General features: G+C 36.3%; 1 protein-coding gene across 2 annotated transcripts in view; it reads right to left on the bottom strand.

Moving 5' to 3' along the window:
* grm7 (glutamate metabotropic receptor 7) overlaps positions 1-25,615 on the bottom strand; it is a 192,758-nt gene that overhangs the window by 54,188 nt on the left and 112,955 nt on the right. For both annotated transcript variants that reach the window (XM_055217170.2, XM_055217169.2), the window contains exons 5-6: positions 20,402-20,539; positions 9,381-9,575 (exon numbers count right to left, since the gene is read on the bottom strand). In XM_055217170.2, coding sequence (XP_055073145.1) covers positions 9,381-9,575; positions 20,402-20,539 — 333 coding nt within the window. The remainder of the gene's footprint in view (positions 1-9,380; positions 9,576-20,401; positions 20,540-25,615) is intronic.

Below are 25,615 nucleotides of genomic sequence, written 5' to 3'. Positions count from 1 at the left end.
GCCTCGTGCTTTAGGCTTGACAGTTTCCCATCACACTTATTATACTGAAGGGCACTGAGAGTTATAGGATGTGCAGGGTGCTATTGACTTTGTGATTTCAAGAAACTTTCTTTGAAAGGTAACTTCATTGCTTTAGCTTAGCCCGCTGTACATCGCTGTCCAATATAATCACTTTAAGGACACTTTAGGCTTTTGATGTGGAATCAACTCTGTTTGATGTGAAAAGTGATTTGGAAGTATGACTTCATATTGATAGGAAATATTCATCTTTAAATGCTCTCTTTCACAATAATCACAATACAATGACTTTCCCATAGCTGAATAACTTGCCTTTGTAAGAGATGAAGCATGCAAACTCTCCAATGTATCTGCAGCTGACAAATGCAGGTGTCGATACAAGGTTATCACACCCACATATTCGTTTATTTCTTTAGGTGGGTCAGAGCAAGGTGAGGAAACATATTTTGTGCAGTCTTCAATAATCCGGAAGCCGACAGAATCTGTACAAAACCTGCTATGTTGATGTCCGCTGACAATTGTTTTGTAATTGCATTGTGACTCCCTGAATTGCATTGAATTGAATAATGGCATACATCACAAGGACAAGACAATCTCATGGCAATGCATATCTATTTTACGAGGTGGCTCATTTGTATTATCTCATTTGTACATTGTAGTATGAGCTGCTTTCACTGCTGTAATAATGATGGGGTTGGAGTTTCAATCTTGCTTTTAATTGTACGGTAACCATACGATAATTGTAGAGTATGAGTTCATACAAAATGGCCATCATGTAAAATATGTACTGTACATTTTCATGTAAGATCAGGTTGAGATGAATCTACAACTTTATTTACTTGCAACCCTCTTATTTTTAGATAATTCTAAATGAAATCATTTACGAAAGGTACTTTGTCAGAGTAATGTTAAAGCACAAACTAAATAAATATTTATAAGCAAAAGATAAAATCTGACATTTATCCAAGTTCATTCTTAAAGGAATAGTTCACAAAATAACAAAAATGTACATTATTTACACATTTAGTTTCATTCCCCATTTTATTTCTATGTTCTTCAGAACCTCAATGCAGATTTTTTAAAAAAGTGTTGTTTTGGGGTTTTCTGGTTACTATGGAAGTGGATAGTGACCGTCTCTCCAATCTTTAACTCTTTCCCTGCCATTAAAGATACAATTAAAGGCAGAATAGGCAGGAATTATCTAAAAAAACTTTTTTACAAATTCGTTTAAACTGACTTTATATATCAATACATAAGTAAAATGTAAGTACTCTGAAAAAGAGAGTATAAAAATCGAGTGTCTGTATACCTCTCAGCACTGTTTTAAACACAGCTAACTTTTCCATTCACTCCACCCCCTCCCTTCTGGGTTTCTTCTTAAGCCACGCCCCCAAAACACATGAACGCGCGAATTACCTCAGACAAGCGGAGAGGAAGGAGCGCGGTGCATGTAATAACATCAAGTCACAATCACATGTAATAATACACCTAACTTTATCACTAGGAATATAAACAGATGGCTTTTATAAACGGATGGCTTTTAGTACTCACTCAGCCAGTGTTTTGCATGGAAGAGTTTCTGTGATGAAAGCATTGTTGACTCTGACGAGGACTACACTCCGCAGACAATACCGCTACCGCATCATCGACTCGAGGAAAAGCCACGCGATATTTCCTCTCGTTTGATTGCTTCATTTATTCCTTTTTTGCCTTCGCTGACTGGATATGCAGGTACTGTAAGATGTGAATGCAGTTTCTGTGAGTTGTTAGTGCTATTTCTCTGCTGTACTATTGCTCTTCCTATTGCCTCGTGCACGTTCAAATCAATCGGGTGTGCGCATGTCTGGGCAGATCCCATAGCAACGGGTGGAGCCATGGTCGCGAGAGAGAGTGATATTTGAGCAAGCTAATCATATGTTTCGTCCCGGATGGAAATAATTAACTGTGTTTAAAATAGTCGTGAGAGGTCTACAGACACTCGAGTTTTATACTCTCTTTTTTAGAGTACTTACATTTTAATTATGCATTTGTATATAAAGACAGTTTAGTCAAACTTGTAAAAAAGTTTTTTAGATAATTCCTGCCTACCCTGCCTTTAAGAGACGACATTTTCCTGCCAATAACGCTTTCCTGGCAAGTTTTTACAGTAATCTGTAATTCCACTATTATTCACCAGTTGGTGCACTTACTTAATTAAAAAAAAAAAGTTATTTACTCATTTTAAACTCTGTGTAGGTTTTGATTAGTGCTCTGAATCTGATCTGTAACAAAATTCATTCACAAAAAATGCAACTATTTCAGCTTTTTGCTCAAATTTTGGTATTTTTGAAGAAACCTACCCATATTTAAGAGGTTATAAAAAGAGAACAAATGAATATAGGATGAAAGTTTTTTCCCCATTTTGTTTGTTTGTTGTTTGAAAGCAGAGGTTTTTTTCTTTTATTTGATATATTTGTATGTTTAATATTTTCAGAAACAAGGATAACAGAAAATAAATGTCAATGCTGGGTCAAACATGGACAAATGAACCCAGAAATTAACCCATCATTGGTTAAATTAAAACCTAGTGGTTTGGTTTTGTCCTTTTTTGACCCAAAGCTGGGTTAAAAATAGCCCAGCATTTTCTTAGCATCACTGCCCTTCGTGAGATGCCTGAAGATTTCCACCTGGCTTAATCAAACCCCAAATAAAAGAAAGTTAATCTACGTCCCATCTAGATCGATACAGAAAAAGTCAATCCTAAAGCCGAATGTAATTTAAAACCTAACAAAGAGCCTGAAGCATTAAGAACTGTCTTCTTATCCTTAATGAATTCATCGCTATTATGGACAAACAGGCCCAGAAGTGATTAAGACATGATTCAGCAGAAATTCAACAAGATCATGAATTTAAAACTGCTGCGGTGCATTTTATTCAGCGACTTTGGCATCACCAAAGCTGCCTGTTCAAATCTGTTAATGGTTTTGGAAAGTTTAAAATAAAAGGAAACATACAGAGTGCCTTTTCCTAATAGACTCTGCAGAGAATGTAGACACTAAATACTTAAGGAAAGACTCTGCGATGAGAAAATAACAGCGTGACAGTGACACTTAAATAGCGGGCGATGGGCTGGAAACCCACCGCAAGTAACAGGCCACCACTTAACGTTGAATTAACATAAACCTTCTGACACGCCGCAGCTCTTCTGCTAATATCTTCAGTGTTACACGTTTACATGTTATGTGCTAATAGGGACAGCTTATCAGGGGTATACATATACATATATTAACCTATATAAAGTTAATATATAACCCATTCCACGTATGGCACCAGATCTCTCCAAACTACACAGTAATTATACTGTAAATATTATTTTTTTAAAGAACCGTCTTAAGCATATTAATTATTAGTATGCAAAAAGGCTTTGAAATATTTGAAGTTCTCGCTGGAGGAAACTGCTTTAAAAACCCTTTGAACGTGAGTTGCCCAAACTTCAAGCAGTATGTTCCCTCCTTTAAAAAAAAACATATTTGCATGTCTACAGGAGAAGTGCTTTCATCACAAGAGTTTACATGCATAAATAACATACATTTATCATAAACAGACTTTATCCGAAGTTGGGTTGATCAACATATTGTTTGGTTAAATATAATACTTTTCTGATTTATTTTATCCCAATAGCTAAATTTGTCGGTTTTTGACCCAGCATTTTTTTTAAGTGTAATTGTGCTTTTTTCTATATTTAGACAACTTTACATACTTCTAAGTACTAAATAAATCAACAAATCTTAGATTAGGTCTTTCTTAAAAAGATTTAAGCACATGGGGTTCGGGAAAAAAGTGATTCAGGTCAGGTACATTTCTTTGGACCTGAGAGGACCTTTAGCTGAAACTGACGTCATCACAGAAGGTCATCAGAAGGTGACGGTGGAAGTACATTTCGAGATTTTAATTAAAGTTTATGAGGGTACATAAATTAAAAAAAATAAAAGAATCGGTTCTTTATTGGTAGGTGGTGCTTTTTTAATGAGTCTACATATGAAATCACACAGTGATACCGGCAGAGCTGTTAGGTCAACACCACGGGCTTAAGCATTGATGAACTCTATATAATATCCTCATCGCCATTTAAACCGACAGTATATGCCTTTAATCCAACACATCTGTCTTATAAATTATAAGGTCTTTAAATAATATTACTGTTATGTTAAACATTGTATTTCACCATAAAGGACTTTACATTTTAAAGATTTGTAAACATGCCTCTTATTGTGCAGGTAAAACTCATAACTTAGAAACTTCATAAAGGTGTTGTTGTGCCTCAGTAAAGTAAACAATATTAGATATGCTACTGACAGTAAAGAAAGCTATTTATTTGTTTCCAACTAACAGAATATTCACTGTATATGGATGAACTATAAATTAACATATTTGAGAAATGGCTATTTTACAAACAACATTTAGTTTGTTTTCTCAGTTCTTCAAAATAGACAAAAACAAAATTTATTTGCTTCCTTGACTTCCTTTCATGTCTTTTCACATGTTGGCATAAGTCTCAAACTTTAGACCGCACACTACAAAGTAATGTTTTTTTTTTTTTTTTTTTAATGTGCCAAAGACTGCATTGCAATATTCTGTTAAATTATTTTCTGATATCTACATAGAAGGTCTGTGGCTTTATTAAGTGCAAAAAATATCCAGAAACGTTTAACATGTCCATTTACAACCAAACCTTATCTCACGAACTTCCGTTTTATAGTCAAAGAATATTTTGCTTGTTTATCCGTGTCATTGTCACAGATCTCCGCATTTTTCCGTGTCCGTACCACGGACTTTCTTTTTCGTGTCAGTTTCACGTATTGTTACTCAATTGTTTTTCCTATTTTTAAACCATTGTCGCTTGTGTTTGGGGTTAGATTTGAGGTTTGGGTTAGAATGTTAACTATTGGTTTAAACTATTTTTTTCTGATTTTTAAACAATTGTCACCTGGCGATAGGGTTAAAGTTGGATTTGGGTTAGGATGTCATTTTATGTAACAAAGTCGTTCTTATCCTAAACCCAAGCGACAATAGTAAGAAAACAGGAAAAACAATTGTGTATCTATGCCTACATACTTGTTTTTTGCTCTGATATGCATCTACAAGGCATTTTATGAAGAGATGTGTGCTGTCTAATCAATTGGATAGAATACACCGCTGGGTTAAAATTGACCCAATGTTGGGTTATTATAACATCATTTGAACCCAGCATGGGTTCTGTCCAATATTTACCCATTATGGGTTAAAAATAATCCAGCCATGTTTAAAGTGGACATTATTTTTCTCTTAAATCATTTCCGCAGTTGACACATTTAATATGTTTTCTATGTTCTATTAAAATAAAATTTGGGTTCAGGAGATCATCGCGGTTTTTACTTTATTTACATTTTTTTACAGCAACTGTATAGAAAGCATTTGCTTTGCAAGCTGTTTTATTATCACATAGACAGAGATACCTACAAACACTAACAATGTGGCCTTTTATAACCTTCTTTCTTATTAAAAATAGTTTTTTTAAAGAGTTTGATCGGTGCATCTTTCATCAGGTGTTATAAGTTAGATCACATATTTACCTCAAATAGTATCTCATCATCACATAAACATCAAAGGTAGAGCTGCCCTTTGATCTAACAGTGCACCGGGTGCAGGACTACAAAAACTTGCAATTCATTAGGCTGCATTAAAACCATATTTCCTTTCTTCTTGGAAGTTCCCTCTTTTTAAGGTCTAACACAAAGGCAACTTTAGATATGATATAAAAGCTATCCAGAAAGTTAGAAGCGGCAGTAAAGGTTGCTTCAAAGAGAAAAGTATAAAAGCATCAACTTTACTACAGGAATGATGTACAGGCATATAGCAGCAATAAATCAGGACGCTAAGATGAATAAGAGGAGACCGGGGCTAGTTGTCACACTAGTTTGTGGTGGGTTATTAAACGGCAAAAAATTGGAATGATAAAATACAAAACTAAAATATCAAATCATTGATCTGGCCAACAAATGACACCTCTGTCAAAAATGAGATATTGATATTGATCGAATGCTTCAAATCCGCTTAATCAGGCCATTCAGAAATACCATTTCATTAAACACCACTACGGTTTTTCAGCAAAATCCTCTAAGTGCACTGAAGGAAAATTGGATTAGCGTGCGTCAAGGTGCGAGGCTTGTCGAATATATACTTTTCTAACTCTTTCTCTTCACGCTTTTTATTTCTTGCATATTTAGACAATGTGTTAGTCTGCTTGTGTCGCTTAAAACTGTTCATCTATTTGTCATCTCTGCACCAAATTCAACTTTGCACTGTTGGATTGCTGGTGTGGGTGTTTCACAACGAGACAATCAGTTTATTTTGAATTTCTTTGCAAGGAGACCCCGAACAGACAGGTGCCAAAAATAAAGATTTCACATTAAAACCAGACCTAATCAAACGACAATATTCATTTTCCTCCCACAAGCAGCTGTGGCATAAAAAACAAATGACGCTGCTGGAACAGACAGTGGGGTTAAAGTGGACCCTATATAGCTCGACTCTGTGGGTGCTTGAAAAGCTATTCTTACCACCCAGACTTATTATATTTTCCTCCTACGATCATGCTTTTTGCATTACAGATGTGAATGATACCTCCAATCATTTGGCTCAATAAAGATTATTTCTCTGTGATTTTCTTCTTGCAGATATTTTAGCATTGACTTAGAGGGCCATTTGTTGGGATCAGAATATCATATACACTTTGGGGTGACCTCGTTTAACTCCTATCCTATCCTATCGCCATAGCAAATAAACCAGGAAAGAGAATTTTACTCAAATTATTAAAGTAAATGTTAAGATCTAGACACTGCAAAAGGTTCTTCACAGCAATGTTATTGAAGAGTTAATTTTAGTTCCTTAAAACTAAAATTTTACATATTTACATATGTGCAAACAATGAAACAAACAGATCCAGTTTCGGTAAATGTGAAAGTCGGCACACCTCTGATCTACTGGCTGTCCTTCAACGTGATGCCCAGCTGATGCTTGACCAACGACGATATATATATATATATATATATATATATATATATCTCCCAAGGGTTTTTCCCTCCTAGGATTTTTTTACTTCCCCAGCTAAAAAGTCTGGGTTTTTTTTCTCATAGGGGGTTTTTCAACCCAGGGAGGCAGCCTTCTTTGGCTTAACTTAGCACCGTCTTCTATACATTACATTAGTAATACGCACACTTATAATGTTGATTCATAGCCGCAGCAAATTTAGCTGCTTGTGCTATCGTGTATTATGTTGTGCTATCTGTTGATTTTCTGTGCTTTTCACTGCTTCTATTAATTTAAAGCTGCTTTGAAACAATCACCAAATGTGAAAAGCGCTATATAAAAAATGGAATTGAATTGAATAAAAAAACATTCAGTCAAAAAATCTTTTCTTTCATACATTTTTAAAGTGTAAATAAGCCTTATCCACAGCAAAGAACTTTTTGTGCAACAGAAAGTTTCTTTAGATGAATAGAGACAAAAATGGTTCATCTACACCATCATGTAGCACCTTTATTTTTAAGGTGTAGTGTAAATTATTGTGCAAATTGCTTATTTTCAGGCATGTCTGGGAATAGCAAATATATTTATAGCTTTTGGTATTAGACCATTAACTGTAACAATTTAAGGCACAATTCTCAAACGAAAAAAAACCCCACATAAGTTATCGTTCATATCCACACTGTAAAAAGTTTAATCAAACTGGTTATGCAAATCAATAGAATTTTCTATTATAAGTTAAGACTAGTGATGAGCTGACATAACTTATAAAACAAGTTTATTATTTTACTTAATTTAAGTAAAAAAAAAAGTGTACACTGAAAAAAAACCCAATCAATTCAATTTACTATTTTTTTAAGGTAAGTGATCGCAACTAATTTATTTAAACTACATATAAAAAAAGTTTTTTGTTTTGTTTTGTATTTCCAATTTTTTTGTTTAAATGTAGCTTAAATAAATTGATTGCGACCACTTACCTTAAAAAAACTGAGTAAATTTAATGAATAATTTTTTTCAGTGAATAGCACAAACAGTGGAAGTTAAGAATTGATGTTTAAGGGTTATAATTTTCACGTTCAGCATTACGCTGTTCAAAGGGACACTTTTATGAAAATATGCTCATCTTCCAGCTCCCCTAGAGTTAAACATTTGATTTTTATTGTTTTGGAATCCATTTAGCCGATCTCCGGGTCTGGCGGTACCACTTTTAGCATAGCTTAGCATAATCCATTTAATCTGATTAGCCCATTAGCATTGCGCTAAAAAATTACCAAAGAGTTTTGATATTTTCCCTATTTAAAACTTGACTCTTCTGTAGTTACATCGTGTACCAAGTTGTGATTTTCTAGGCAGATATGGCCAGTGTTGGGTGTAACTAGTTACAAAGTAACTAGTTACTGTAATAATATTACTTTTTTCAGTAACTAGTAGTGTAAGGCATTACCCGTCTGAAAATGGTAATATTATTACAGTTTTCCCGAGCTAGTTACTTGAGTTACATTCGCCAGTAGCACCTTCATCTCACAAGGCACAAAACACAGAGAACAAAAGGGAAGGGGAGGAGGGCGTGAATGGAACAGTGATTGGTCTAAGTTTGGCACGAGGTATCATTTACCATCACCGATTGGTCGACACCCGGCAGCCAGCAGCACAGAGCGGCAGCGGCACACTCAAAGACAGATCGGGAAAATGGAAGCGTCAACAACGGCAAGCTCTTTTTCAGAGGAAGGTTCTCAGCAACAGAAAGCTAGTTTCGACGGGTGGAGATTCAGTCATATTTTATTATGTTCAACGGAAGGAAAATAACTTGACGGTGAAGTGCACACTCTTTAATGTTTCTCCGAACGCTGTGCCCCACGTCCGGTAGCGGGTAAGGAAGCCAGCATTTTCTTGGCCGTGGCTTGCCCAAATAAACATTCTTGTCCAGGAAAAAAATGTAACTAGTAATATAACTAGTAATATAACTAGTTACTTTCTCCAGGGAGTAATTAAGTAAAGTAAGGCATTACTATTTTTGAGAGTAATATGTAATACGTAATATATTACTTTTTTGAGTAACTAGCCCCAACACTGGATATGGCTAGGACTATACTGTCATTCTGGCGTAATAATCAAAGACTTTGCTGCTGTAACATGGCTGCAGGAAGCGCAATGATATTACACAGCATCCCAAAATAGTCCCCTTGGTTAATAGCAGGGGACTATTTTCGAGCACTGCGTAATATCACTACGCCTCCTTTTTTGATTATACTTATTGATTATCCAGCATAATACTGCGTTATTCAGTATTGTATCTCTGCAGGTTTCAGTTGACTTACCGTTAAAGCTGACCGAGCGGATGTACTTTAGGAGCTTCTTGCCACCCGTCATCTCAGGACAGATACCTGACTGGTTTGGACACAGGTCCTTCTGCATGTTGTGCAAGGCATGGGCCATAGCGTACACGGCATCAATCACAAACTGCACCTTCCCCTCCTGCTCGTATTTGGAGTCTGTTCCTATTCGCTCTTGCCCTGGAGGAAACATTAGAAAAAAACATTTTTTTACGGCCAAAGCAAAGAATGCCTGGATGTACAGTATAGGTGCTTTCCAGTGCTCTATATTATATTTATATACATCACATACTGTACATAAAAATAAAAGAGCTCTTCTGTGGTATCTCTGTGAGGAACCTTTATTATTATGAGTGTATGGGGGGGGACAACTACATTTCAAATTTAGATGCATTTAACATCAATGGGAAATACCTAACCACAAAACTCATGATCTGACCTGGAGTCAAGCACATAACTGTGCATTATGTGTTAATGATGATGGTCATGGACTAACTCCATAAATCCAATGTGAACTGCAATGTAAGCTATGACAGACCCAAGAGTCCCGTATACATTCATGGACATTCTCATAGGAGCTCATGCAATAATCTTTGCAATTTCTCTCCAATTAGCACCCCTCTCTCGCTGATCGGACACTCTCTCTCTCTCTCTCTCAGAAGTCCACCCTGGTTCCTTGGAGAAGCTCTCACAATAACGCTTTTCATTAAACATACTACAGCCGGCTTAATCGAAGGGTTTTTAGGGCAGCAATGAGTGACTCTAATGATGCCTGACAGAAAAGGAAAACTAGCTTAGATAAATATCAGCCTATCCAAACGTGCTATTAGACCTTTACAATGAGCTTGAAACGTGCCACCTGGGATTTCATCCGTATTATTGAGCAGATCTCTTTCTTTAGATGATATTTACTTGCAGGGTGATTGATTGATGTCTTGAAAAAAGAAAATTCCCCTTATCCCTAAAGGAGAATGCTCTAGCTGAAAGGACACGGCTTTTATGATGGCATGCTTGAATTGATGAATGTTATGACTAAGACATTGCTTATTGTAATGGGGCGAGATTTATTTCTGACAGAAATCTTATGGATTAGTTTATTGCGAAATTGTATCAGTGGGCAGTATTGCTTTGTGGCAGCACAGCGCAAGCATTTTAAATCTATGTACTATTTTAATTTTAACAAAAACCAAGGGACCCCCCTTATTTATATTTGTGCACTTTATAGGGGGTCCTGGACCTCCCCAGCCCGCCCCCTCAATTCAAACACTGCATGTAACACATTAAGGCATGATGAGAAGATGGATGGAAAGAGTTAAAAAGAAATTTCACACTTTTCAACCTCCTGACAGCAGCAGATTAAAGGTTATGACAGTCTTCCTGTCAGGGTCAGCTAAAGACCTCGAAGGTTTTTAGATCAATATACATCAATGACCCTACGCAGTGACAAAAAGCCCCAGTCTGCCAGAAGTACAGACACATTGAAGGTCAAAATAACACTTGAAAAGTAATAGTTTGGTCTTAAAGCGACAGGTATCATTTTCAACCATACTTTACAGTTACCTAGTTGTCACCACTGAAAACCAATTCTGTCATTAAACACACATTCTAAAACATTTTGCTTTTTTAATCCTCCATTGTGTAAAATATGGCAAACCCTATGCATGGCTTGAAAGCACCCAGTATTTTTTGACAGCTCTTCCTTTCCAATTGAGAGCTCCCCAGTAACAATTTTGCATTAAAAACATCTAATAGCTGTCTAAACACAGGCCAGACGTCTAAGCTATAAAAGGCAACATGGGTTGCCAGTAAAAATTTAACGGCTGTCTAACCATAAATAAAATAAATAAATGAAACCAAACAGTTAAATGACAGCTATTGCCTGCTGGGTCTTGGTTAGTTTAACAGAAAGTTACACATATCTTTTGTGCAGGACAAGTGCAGACCAAACCTAAAATAAAAGACAGCATCTTGCTCATTTAAATTTGATTAAAAAAAAAAAATAGTTATTTGATTGCTTGATCAAAGTTTGATTCCACTTCTTTCTATGAGAAATGTTCTGGCATTTACACAAAAGAAAAAAGATATCTTTGAATTCATTTAACTTTCACTTGCCTTAGTTGTAAGAACAAAATCCATTGCGGTTGGAAAACTAAAGCCAGATGTTGAAGTTAATTGGACTGCCTGTTTCCACCTTGTGTAGGCTTCACCTAATCTGTATCCGCCATATGCTTTTAGTTCTGCCATTCATTATTGTTTTTTCAGATGAAAACAGACCACGCATTAACGCTGAGAAACACACTTGATGTGATAAACTTAGATATAAGATAGATATGTGATACCATGAAGCTTAACAACTTTAATTGTATCATTTTTCTGCATTTACCATGAAGGTTTTCATATACATTTAGCGATTTTCCACATTATCACAATCTGTTTATGATTCATTTATGATTAATCTGTTAATTGTTAGTCTTTTAATTGTTTGAGCCTACAGGTGTATGAGGGCACAACTATTCAAGTAATAATGATGATGAGAATAATATGTATTATCTATTCATCTTTACATTCTCTGAATACGCTTGTCCTCTGCCAGGGATAAGTGGGTTTGGAAAAATGGATGGATGTCACATAAACATATAAAGTATTAACGGTGAAGTAAGTGATTTGCAAAATGTTAACTTTAGCTTGAACATTTGAGTTCACGCGGTCATTTGCGTGTGAAAGCCGAGCGTGAAATTCTAGTAATTCGAGACAGTCACGCGGAAATCCGCGTCATGGGAGGGGCTTTGGCGACCCCGCTGAGACTTCGCCACTCCGCTCGCTCCCTGTAATCACGTCACTACTACAGCAAGGTCCTGATTGGTTAACGCTGCGCGGAAATCCGCCGAAGTTCAGATTTATCAAACCTCGCGCCTTTCCCGCGGCAAAGCTCAATTGGCGCGGATCGCGCCCTTTGCGCCGCACCATTCGTGCCACACTTTACCGCGTGTACCGCGCCGCAGGATGCCTAATCGCGTCTTTCCATTGACTTAACATGTAAATCACTCGCGCTTGCTGCGTCTACCGCGTCTGGTGTGAACCCTGCATAAAAGTCCCTGTGAACAGGAAGTTACAATCAACTTCTATATCGTGACATATTTCCAAGTAAATTGATTGGACAAAGAAAAATAGGCATTTCGTTTAGAAATTGAACACACAGCAGACTGACAATTGGAGGGGCGTGGTTAATGGATGCTCCGCCCAAGTCGTCAAGCTGAAATTGTTTAAAATGGCTTGAATGTTTACATTTACAAGGTTTAGAAACACATGCAAATGATAAACTTTCTATATAAATAGTTATTTATTTCTAAATGATGCGTATTTGAGCGAATCATTATTAAAGAGATTATCATTTATGCGTGATTTCTGCTACTTTTCCACAAAAATATTTAGTGTCTCTCTTGACTGGGTGGGCCAGCCGTCAATCTGAGTTGGCAGTGCCACCCTGGCTCTTATGTAGCCTCGCCAACATTCCATTAAAAACGAAGAATTGTCTGTTTTGATTTCATGTGGACGTCTATCTGCAATGTTTGTTTTTAATTATTCATCAATGTTCACATACCCTCACAGTGGTTTTACCCTAGCATCCTGTTCAGCCAATTTAGGTTTATTGTATAAGAGACAATTGAGATATCTGGTCTTACTGAGGAACCAGCCTGAGGCAACTTTACCCACAATCCTTCATTCTTAATAAAAGATGGCATATATAACCATGCTGTCATTCATGTATGCAAAGTTTTGATTCCCCATCACTCACAAAATATTTAGTTTGATATTTGAAAATCCAATTAGACGTTTTAGAGTTAATTGGGTACCATTAAGAATATAAAGCTATAATGGAAACAAAATCTCATCCCGATCCTAAGAAGGGGAAAACATCACCGTGTCATACAACTTGACATCTCTTCTACTTATACAGCCATATTGCCTGTATGAAAAAAACACTGAACTGTCAAGAGGCCAATGTATCTGAATGTATCAACAATGTATCCACATGATATCTTCTTATATTACTAGCAATTTATCATGTCTTTCAAATCCGTTAACATATGCATGTTTACATGGTGCTTAAAATTGACTGATGAAGGCCTACAGAATATTATTATTAATATTGACAAATACTTGTCATTTTCTGTTTGTTTTAGTTTGGTCTGGTTCTTCATCTCAAACATTTGTGAACCGTGAGGTCAAACCCAATCAAGAGCTTTGATCTTTTTTTTGCTTAGAGCGGAGATGGATAGATGAGCGAATGGATGTCGGGACGTTCGCTTGCCTCCGGTACACGAGGAAATGCCTGTCACTCTCATTATTATCAAGCTATAATTCTGTAAACCCCGCCGCTGAAATGAAACATGTGCTGTACAGATAAACACAGCATGTAATTATAATGAATAGATGTCTGTGGGCTGATCGCTGCCTGCTGTAAGAGGTCAAAAAAATGGAAAGGAACGAATCCGCCTGTCCCCGTTTTTCCAAACAGAACATCTCACACAGGAAGCGTTCGTTTGCTGCCAATACAACACGGAAAGATTGACTTGACACACAGCTACTATAATGAAGCCCAAAATTGACCCGTTTACTATCTAAAGTCATTTGAACACAAATATACAAATGTTGTTATTGTTTATCTCCCCATTATATTGTAGCTTGATAGAGTCCCACAGGGATGACGTAATTTTGTAAGCTTACCCGGAGGTTAGCGGGACACTGGTTCCCTTGCAAAAAAGCTCATTTATTTTCACATAGACTTTTGGATTATCGCAAAAAATAAGCTCTGTGTTTAACAAAACTTAGTCTTCAGAGATGAACACAACTTTTATGAACTTTAAAGTAAAAATTTCACTTTTTATATTTCTAGTAAAATATTTTTTGCATTAAGGTCCCGCTAACTTCCACGTTAGCTTACAAAAATATGTCATCCCTGCGGCACTGTATTGGTATTGTGTTAGCAATGCAAAGAAGCACACATTCTGATCAAAATAAAAAGCTTGAATGCACTGCAAGCCACTTTGGACAAAAGCATCTACCAGACAACTTTAACATACAGTAATGTGAGCACATTAAAGTGTTTGTTTAGATGAAACCAGGCAGACATCTCCCATCATGCACCTGCTTGTTTAACTGTAATAAGTGGTTAATAGATGCACAACTTTACATCCGACACTGAATCAACAGTTAAGTCATTAAAATGCTATATATGTTACACGGTCAATTCACTTTTATTTGCTATTCATTCATCAATCCATATGAATTATATCTAGCTGAGCAATGCTTACTGTATACTTTACACTAAAGAGTCAATTGACCGATATATTGCCAATACACAATGTATTCACATTAATGCAGATGCTTTCATTCAAAGCCACTTACCGTGCATTCAATCTATTGATTTTATCGGCATGTGTGTTCCCTAAAGATCAAACTCATGCTAATGCAATGGTCTACAAATTGGGCCACAATACAAATTGTTAATTGTTAGTGCTGGCCAATTCATTCAATCACAGGTTTGACTTTTAAAGAAATAGTGTCACTAAATAATGCATTTACTGAAAAACAAATGTTGATTTTACAGGAAAAATTGGGTCAGGTAATATTTGGGTGAAAGAAACTGTGACTTACATCATAAATGTTCAGAGGAACAGTTCAGCGGAGAAGATTAAAAGCAAAAACCTTTTTAAAGGTTTTCAGATGGACAATACAGAGAGTACAATGTTGTCCCTACATGGCTTTCAAAAATGAGACTCTTATTCTCTCTGAACATTTCTGTTGAAAACACTGATAATAGCATTTCAGACAGCATTCAACAATTTTCTATATTTCTTTGTACGGCAAAGTTGCCATTTTCATGGAGCATGGAGTCTAAATAGTGTACAAACAACTGCTCAGCTAAACTACTACTGGAAAAAAAAAACATCTCATAGTCTTTCTGAATAAAAGAAAATAAAAAAAAAAACATATCTGCATTGCAAAAAAAACTAAACAATAATAATTGCGTACATTATTTGTATTTATACCACAGGGCTGTTAAATGCTTTATTCTGATTGGTTGAGAAATGTTTCACTAGTAAATGCATGCCTAACCTGTTAAATGTTTTAAAATGACCACCAGAGCAATGTTTTTGGTAACCGTGATATAAGCAGAATAATTCACTCCAGTCCATTTAATTATTTAACTCTTTCCCCGCCATTGACGAGTTATTTCATCAATTAAGAGAAACACATTTGCATAAAAACTTACCTGATTTATAAAAAAACTGAAGCCAAAACGTTATTAACTAATTTTAAACTGTGTATGTTTTGATAATCGTTCTGAATCTAATCTGTAACGAAATTCCTTCACAAAAATGCAATTATTTCAGTTTTTTTCGAAAAAAAAATTTTTTTTAAGAAAAATACTCATATTTAAGAGTTTATGAGCAGAAAAAAATATATAAACAGGATGAAACATTTGTTTGAAAGAAGAGTATCTGTTCTTTCATTTCATATATTTGTTTGTTTATATATTTTTAGAAGTAAAATTCCCTGGAAGGCATTTTGTGAAACTTTTATGAAAATCATTAAAAATGCAACTTGGCTGGCGGGGAATGAGTAAAGAGAAAACATTTTCCTGCCAATGACGCTTACCTGACAAGTTTTTATGATAATCTTTAATTTCGCTACTATCCACTAGACGGTGCTCTTACCCAATTTATAGAAAACATTTTAAACTCCGTGTATGTATTGATAATCGATTTGAATCTGATCTCTAGCAAATTTTTTTTACAAAAATAGGTTATAAAAAAAGAACAAATGGGGATTTTGTGAAACTTTTGTGAAAATCACAAAAAATGCTGGCAGGCAACTTAAAAAAAGGCTGGCAGTGAAGGAGTTAAAAATAATGCTTCGGGTCGTGCCGCATTACCACCTTGGGTGTGCATTATTTTTGAATAATTCAACGGTCTGTCATGAATTATTTCTTACTTATAAACACATTTTAACTTCTCACAAAAAGTTTTTACCCAGTATTTTTGCAAATTCTGTTTGGTGATGCTAGATGACACACTTCAGCTTTAAATGTTTCTTAATGCATTTCAATTTATTATTACAGATCCCCCTTTCAATACAGCCTCATTACATCTTATTAACAGCAAACCTGGAGAATGCACCGTGCACGTAATGACCTGTATGAGCACATCATTCCAGAGAACAACCCAAAAAGGATTCACGGAGACTTTCCAATCCATCCCCTGTAATTGTCTCCTCTACATTGCGAACGTGAACCTGGACCCCAGCCAATCCCTCTCTCTCTCTCTCTCTTTCCCTCTCTCTCTGTCATCCATCAGACCCGACTCGCCTTTGGCCCCCGGCTCACACTGTTATTGTGGGGACGGCAGCATGTGCTTTCACTCTCATCACATAGTCGGGCCCTTGATGTCTGTAAATTGGCCCTCGCACCGAAGGCGTCTCCGGGCGATGGAGACTGATCTGCACAGACGAGGCGCCGCTGTCGTTGCCAGCTGTCGCTGACAGAAATCTTTGCCACCTAGAATTCGTGAATATCTCACAGTTGTCCGGAAGCCAGCGTACAAGACAGGCACTTAATAAATAAACAAGATTGCAGCATTGTAAGCGTATAAAAATATACTCATATGTGTAAGAGACATTTATGCTCGTGATGGTATTGGGTAGGCAGACCTTTAACTACTGGGCTTCAACTTGTTTTGGCCAAAGTTATGCGATATCCGGCATCTTAAAAGATCACACCAGATCACACCGGGTCTAATAAATTTGCATAGGACATGTATGCAGACTGTACGTTGCCAAGACGCAAGTTTACACCTGGTATTAAGATGCATTTTGGTCGATCAGATCACAAGTAGACGATGGTAAATATAGGTGTAAAGAGATGAACGTCAACCATTCAGAGGTTAAGTCGACCAGATAGCTTTAGTAGTGCAGACGCACATGTGGTCGAAGACCGCCTACTCTCCGCCTATTGATCTGATGTGTGATGTACCGAGCACAATGTTTAAACAGCTGTGAACAGAAATGCGTCTCCTTCGTCCACTTGTAAACAAATCGACAAGATTGAAACCACAGAGCTTTAGTAAACATCATCAGGATGCACTAGTAAACACAGCAACATGAATCGCAAATGCCACTTTTGCACAAGAAGCTTGCATGTAGTTTACATACCAACGTAAGCCTAGCCTGTATGTACAGTAATGCTAAGTTTACGCAGTAAAACGTATTTAACTTCACGTTTATCAATACGTCATTACATTATGCATTTTTATTGGCTGCTAAGTATTGTAGGTCGTAGGATCAAGCTTAACTCATTCACCGCCATCCATTTTTTGAAAAGTTGCCCGCCAGCATTTTTTATGATTTTCACACAAGCTTCACAAAATCCAGGAAAATGTTGTTCTATTAATATATAAACAGACAAATATATCAAATGAAAGAACAGACCCACTGCTTACAAACAAACAAACAAAATGGGGAAAAAACGTTTCATCGTATCTATATCTTTTTCTCTGCTTATAAACTCTCTTTATAAATTTGGGTATTTTTTTTTTGGGCAAAAAGCTGAAATAATTGCATTTTTGTGAAGGGATTTTGTTAGAGATCAGATTCAGACTGATTATCAAAACATACACAGAGTTTAAAATTAGTAGATAACATTTGGCTTCAGTTTTTTTTCATAAATTGTTTAGTGGATAATCGCGGTATTGCAGAATGACATAAAAATTCATCAGGAACATCGTTTTTTTTCATGCAAATGTTTTATCTTAATTGACGAGATAACTCATCAATTAAGAGAAAACATGGTTGTGCTAATAGTAATACACTCATCAAAACATGGTTCGTTTTCTTACTGTACGATGAAAACCATAGTTTTGGAGCTTTTTGATAAAAATTATCAAAAATGTTTCACGATGGCCATTTTAGACTAAGACAGCCAAAAATCATGAGGTGTGAATCAGATTTTAGTTGCACAGGTGGATTAACTGAGCTGTCACAGTTTTAATTGTTTCAAATATCCGTAGACAGACAAGCATTGTATTTCCATGGGACAGAACCTACAATACAGAACAAATGCTTTTCATTTAGTCTGAATCTCGTCAATAATATTGATTCTTATGTTAATTATGCAGGATATTTCAGATTGTTTACACCATGTGTAGATATTGATTTAAAACTGAACTACAATCTACAAACGGCACGGCTTCGGTAATTAAGTATATAATTGGCTAAATTAAATGTTCTAGATGACTTGCTGAAGAACTTTGTGAAACCTCAACAAAAAGAAGAAAACCATCATGCTATCCCATTATGAATATCCCCGAGTTCATTTGACAGCACATCTAGTCTATCTTGTAAGTCTCTGGGTACTGGAAACCAGTCAGCCTGAACTCTTCATGATGAGCTAAGGGAAGCTTGAGTAATTGATAGCTCTGTTATAGAGGAGAATGTGCTTTGTATTCAGATATGCTGCGTTAATAAGCTGGAGTCAATGAGCCTGACAGAAATCCAAGGAAACAGAAGCAACTTTCATAATTTTTGACTTCCAGTTGTTTCAGGGTGAGCTGTCGGGTTTGTCAGCTCAGCAACAATGAAGCAACTTTCAGAAAGAAAAACTGCATGTTGCAGCATCCCAGCTGAACAAGCCTGATTTCTCTCTCTTTCTCTTTTTTATTTAGATGATTTTGGAGGGGTTTGGGCAGTTGTTCATGTAGAAAGACTTGTGCAAACCAGCCTAAAACGTTAGTTAATTTCCTGACCTATAATCGCCTACGTCGCTTTGACGTCACCGCTCTAGCTGGAGGCAAAAAATCAATAGGAACTCATAGCAGGCACGCTAAAAGTTTGAGGTTTTGACTTTAAATTGTCCTCATGTTGTGTTTTGGCTGCCAGAATAGAAGGAACAGCACTTTTAGTTCAAAACTAAAGTTTTACCGGATCCTGGCAGACATTCCTTCACAGAAATCAGGACGACAATTGTGGTTGAATGAACGGGGACGATCATAAATAATGCTCGTGTTTGCAGTGCACTTTTCATATCAGGTAAAATAATCTATGCATATGTACTGGTGTGTTGGTTTTATCTAGTACAAATCAGTTTTTGTTTTATAGGTAAAAATTTGCCAACCGTCAGTGCACTAGCTAGTTTAAATGCTAAACAAACATACAGTGATAGATGTGTACGTGTGCCATCCTTTGAATGATCTCTTAAAATAATCCACATTGCTAATCATAGTTAGCCCAGCGATAGGTTACATTTGACAATAAGCTTTGACAAAATTCCCAAAACCACCCGAAAATAATTCATATGTTGTCTAGGAAATATCCAAAACCTGGTTAAAATCACGAGAGTTAATTTACAAAACAAGCTGTCAGGGTCCCATAGAATCAGTGACTGTGCATATTCGGACAGTTCCTAACCTTCTTCTGCATCCATGTTTAATAAATCCCCCCTAAAACGTGCTAGCTTACGCTTGTCAACATTGCCTCCGTGGCTCTTTCTGCCTCCAGCTAAGCCCCGCCCACCCAGAGACGTTGCAATGTTTACAAACTTTTAAGGGGTCTATAGGCAAGCTGGTTTGTTTTGCTGGTTTTAAAGTGGTTCTGGGCAGCTGTTCAGATTTTACACCCTAAAGGTCCATATTTATGCCTATGCAGTGCGCCTGACACAATTTTCGTCATCAGAAGAGTGCCCGTGCACCGCCTAAAGGAGAAGTATGTAGTATGTAGCCCAGGAGATGCATTGCATTTTGTCGTCTGTGTTCAAAAAACTACACATTTTGTCCATTCGACCGTGCCCGTACGTTTATGCACACGTATATTCAGATAAGCAGATAATGAGGTTTAAAGGTCTAGCCTATAACTGAACTGGTTAGGCTGGACAACCAGCAGACCAAAAACCCTTTCATTGAAAGCATATATAAAGTTAATTGGAGATTGGAGAGACTGAACTTAGCGTTTACCTGTGCACTTTCTGCTGGTGTCTTCTTTCTTGGAGGAGCTCATGAGCTTGCAGTTGAAGTTTTCCTCCCAAAATTCAGCAAACCAGACGTTTCTTCGGTTGTTCTCAAGCGTGCGTGACGTAAAGTAGGCATCAAACCCTGATAAAGACAAAGCATGGGTGTCAATGATAACATCAGGTTATCTCTAAGTCATTCGCATTCATTGTAACTGATACATAATTTACTTCCCATCATTTATCTCCTGAAGAATGTCAAACATGTTTACCAAAGAGCACTGCTGATCACCAGAATATGCTGTTGTTTTAGATGATGGTTAAATAGATTAACAGCACCAAGAAAGACCATACAGGTAAACCATCTTCACCTGCTGAATTTTGGTGGAACATTTTTGATGGAGAACAGCATGGCAGTGAAAGATTTCCCCTTACAAAAATTAACCCTGGTTTTACTACAGTTAAAACCAAAAAAACATGGTTACTGTAGTAAAACCATGGTAACCACAAAATAACCATGGTTTTGACAACCATGGTGTTCAAAAACCATAGTTAAACCATGGTTTTGCTGATCAATGCACCAAAAAACCATGGTTACTACACTTTTACCACAATAAAACCATGGTTAATTTTCATAAAGGTCAGGTATATGGCTAGTTTCCAGGCAGATATAATGGTTATAATGGGTATTGTATTGGCTAAAATGGACACGATAAAGGTCTCTGATGGTCCCATCTGTTGGGTTCTATTGGTGGGATGTTATCTGGTGGATGGGAACCAGTTGAACACCATTAAAACATACTGGAATTATACACTTCATATAGAAATTGTATAATGGTTTTAAAGGTGCTGTGTGTAATTTTTAGAAGGATGTCTTGACATAAATGCAAAATAATATACAAAACTACATTATCAGTGGTGTATAAAGACCTTTTCATAATGCATCATTATGTTTTTATTACCTTAGGATTAGATGGTTTTATCTACATACACAGAGGGTCACCATACATGGCGCCATTTTGTGCCGCCATGTTTCTACAGAAGCCCTTAACGGACAAACTTTTTTTGCTAAATTGTCTCAGATTTGTCTGGTGGTGGTTAACGTAGCTTCTCTATGTGTTTCAAAAGCAAGGGGTGAGCAGTGGACTGAGCCGTTGGTTGCAATGCGCAACCTCACCACTAGGTGGCGTGAACATTTACACACTGCACCTTTAATGGATAATTGATGATGATTGATGAATGGTATTAGTTAAGGAAACACTAGAATTTTTTGTTTCTGCATGAAAACCATAAAAAGTTCTAAAAATAAAGCAAATATTTTCAACTCCATTATACTATGAAAATAAAATAAAAAAGGTTTAAAAAAAAGGTTAAAAAGTGTTCAGGTTAAAAAAAACAAAGAAAGAAATAAATGTCTTGCATATACTTTTGTGTATTTTTTATTGGTAAAACATTTTATACTCTTGCGATGACTTTTCTTCCCATCAGATTTGCAGCGAAGAAGCTGAAACACAAAGTTCAGCTTCCCAGCAGCATCCCTAATATCCTTATTTCACATGCACTCATCAAACAGCAGACTATTTCATCGGAGCGATCGCCATTAGCAGACAAAAATAAACATTTATCAACCTAGCTACGCAATAAGATGCCTTCCGGTTAGTCCTTGTTGGCTGGCATTAGGGCTTAAGCTACAGTATAAATAGATCCGGAGCGTAATGAGGCTTTCACAAGCGAGCCTTCACCATCAAGGACAAAGGTCAACAAAACTTTTAATTTGGCCAGAGGCGTCTGCTAACTTTACATGTAGTGCATTCAAACTTTCTTTGCTTCCTCTCTACAAGCTGCAGTAAGTTTGGATCTCTGTTGGCTCTATACGTGTTAGGAACGAGATAAGGTTTATCATGTGGATGCTACAGCACAGCTGCCCTAAGCCAGTCTCCAGATGTGCCTTTAATGGACCGCTGGGTATTTTATATGTTTGAATAGGAACAAGCATCCAGACTATCTGCTGCTTCCAAGCTGCAGGCCGTGCCAACTTCATTTTAAAGGTTGTGGTGTAGTGGTGAAGTCAGTCCTTAGTTATCTTGTAATTGGTTGTGCCAATCAATGTCGGCAAAATGGGACTTTTTTCTACTGTAGTAAATAGTGTAAGTAAGTACACTGTAAAAAATCCTTGTTAAATGTTAATTAAAAAAATAATTATAATTCTTGTAGTTATGAATTATAAAATATTATAATTGAATTTCAACTTTGTTTAATTTATAGCAACTCCGTAATAGTCAAGAAAGTTTAAATTAATTTAATTTCAAATCGATTAAACTTAAAAAATGAAGTGCAACAAGGGATTTTGAAAGCAATTTGAACCCATCTGGATCACATTAGCATCACTGTGCACAATGCAGAATCATGCAATAATTGCAAGGCCATGTTTTAATTAAAAATCAGAAGGGTTATTTTAAATATCGACTATAATTATAAAATGCAACATAGTATTAAAATTGAAGATTGGTTGCCAAAACACATTTTTAACAAAAGTAATTCTGTTCACATAAGACGTGGACTAGATTCAAACCTGTGTTGACCATGTGAGCACCACAGCGTAACAATGTTTAAGTTGCAATAACTGCAAAGCTGTGGCTCTGATAAAACTGTGAGCTTTCTTTGTAAAAAATGTGAGCATCGACAATGGGAGCAAATTTTAAAGTCATTCACTGAAAAAAAAAAATGAATATAAGTCATTTTAACTTTTATTTTGACCAATGATGAGTTGCTGTAAAAGACAACCTGCTTTTTTTGCTTGTTTTTTTTTTGTTGCTTTTTTGATTGGCCAGCTAATCTGTACGTTGTGATTGGTCTGAATACATCTGACGTCAGCCAGAAATGTGACAATCCTTATCATGTTTGAAAGATTCGCGCACAATGCAATACTGACAGGACTTAATATTGTCTTTACTACCTTATCAATACGTGCCGACTCTTATCCAGAAAATGCAGATGACCAAATTGATTAATCAACTTTACCAGCACAGCTTGAGCAGAAAGTAACAGATTGGTAAAGTAAGGATACTAAAACATTAAAACCATGTCTGCATTTGTGATCGTAGAAACGACAAACAAGCGCTACTCCATATCACTTTGCATAGTAAACTGTAATAACGGACTAACAAAAACAACATGACAGACGATTTTACGAGGCAATAACAGCGTTGTTTAGAGACGCACAGAGGTACCTCATTCACACAATCTCTCTCTCTCTCTCTCTCTCTCTCTCTCTCTCTCTCTCTATCTATCTCTTTCTTTCTTTCTTTCTTTCTCTTTCTGTGTCTCTGTCGATCTCTTTCTAATAACTTCATTAATAACTGCATTAGAATCCTATCAACTGCTCAAGCCTCCATTGTCAACTTTAAAATGACGTTTTGGAATAAGCACAAGAGCTGTTGGATGAGACACGGAAGAAATAGTCCTACTCACAATAGCAATTTAATTTTACTTGAGGTGCGGTAACTTTAGTATAAGCGGAAAAATTGACTCCAAGTCGTTGAATTATTGAAAAATAATGCACACCCGCTGTGGATGTGGATTATTTTTTTAATAATTCAAGGCCCGTCGTCAATTATTCCTTACAGTGGAAATAAGAGGTGGACCGACTGAACGTTAAAAACTATAAAACCTCTTCTAAGGTTTAATCAGCCAAATAAATGATACTTTGAGGTTGACTGATGGACATTTGCCGCGTTTCTGTCAGATGTGCCCGACAAACCACAGGCGTTCTTGACTCAGAAACGTTTCCTCGACAGGTTTGCAAGCTCTCTCATAAATTCTGCTAATTGCATCTAATTTGTACACAAACCCCGTACGCAAGTAACTCCCAAAAGCACATCCGTATGATTTTCTCTCTGTCTGCAGCACAAAGCTCAAAGCCTCATCTTTTGTTGAAACAGCTGTTGTGTTGTGGGCTATTAGCAAGAAGTTTGTGAACCTCCTCAATGATGGAAATCCATATCCATCCTCGCTCGCCAAAGTCACTTATTTATAAATATTAACGATGTATCTAAAATAAGACTTTACATTAGACATGAAGATTAGATTAGACTCGAAGCTATGTTCAATAAACCACTAGAAATAAAAAAATAATGTGAAGACAGCTTGAAACGATGCATTACAGTGGCGTCACATTCATTATTTATCCATCTAATGTATTGAAATGGACAAACCCTCTTTGCCTGAAGTTGCAATAGTCGATCTTTTATCTTTAGAGATGACCCTTGATTGAAGAGGTTAAATGATGGGGAGCAGTATATACAATGATCTGAATTATAAAAGGTAAGAAATATTACAGGTGATGTAGAACAAAGCCATTGTCATCCATGTACTCTATCTACAATGAAAAAAACATGACAGATTAGATATACAATGTTTTGATTTGTATAAAAGGTTTTGGTTTGGTAAATAGTTTATATCCTAGTACAATAAACATAGCATACCACAATATGCATATTGCAAGGGTTTGCGATACATAAATGGCTTTAATACTTTAAAATGATACGTAGAGTCAAAGTTTTAGGTACCTGTAGATAGCAGAGAGACTAATGGGACAGACAAAGCAATGCTGAAAAATATGTTGGTTATGTGGTTATATAGTTTTAAGGGTTTATTATATTTTATTATAAATTAAATAGATTTAATAATGTAATTATTATCATATTGCATATCATACAATGCATTATTGCATTCTGTACAGTCAGCCACTGGTTAGTTTTCTTTAGTTTAAATTAAAGGGGTGATAAGTGAGCGAAGAACTGTATTGATTTGAGCTGAAATGATTTTATTGTGTGAGAAGAAAGCTTTAGGAAAACAATCATTATATGAAACATTTGACCACAGCATGCTGCAATTGACCATTTAGGTTCAAGCATTACATTGAGTTTTGTATAGTATATAATTATACAAGCCATTGTTGTAACAAATCACTCTCAGAGGGAGGTTTATTTCTCTATATGCACATAGCTTAAGGTGTTGGCCAACTGCTGTAGCAAATGATCATTTATATTTTTGATGCCTAGCGTGACACACGTCCCAATGCCAGCTGTATAACCCCAACTGTATGGGGTAAGTTGTCACATTAGAACTTGCCATGAAACAGACTTTTAGGCTTTAAAAGAAAACGATTAATAATTAAACACAAACAAACTTCATACAGTACATAATTACGATCTTGTGA

The sequence above is a fragment of the Misgurnus anguillicaudatus genome, unplaced genomic scaffold, assembly GCF_027580225.2.
Source record: "Misgurnus anguillicaudatus unplaced genomic scaffold, ASM2758022v2 HiC_scaffold_32, whole genome shotgun sequence".
NCBI lineage: Eukaryota > Metazoa > Chordata > Actinopteri > Cypriniformes > Cobitidae > Misgurnus > Misgurnus anguillicaudatus.
This window is presented reverse-complemented; position numbering and strand designations above follow the sequence as displayed.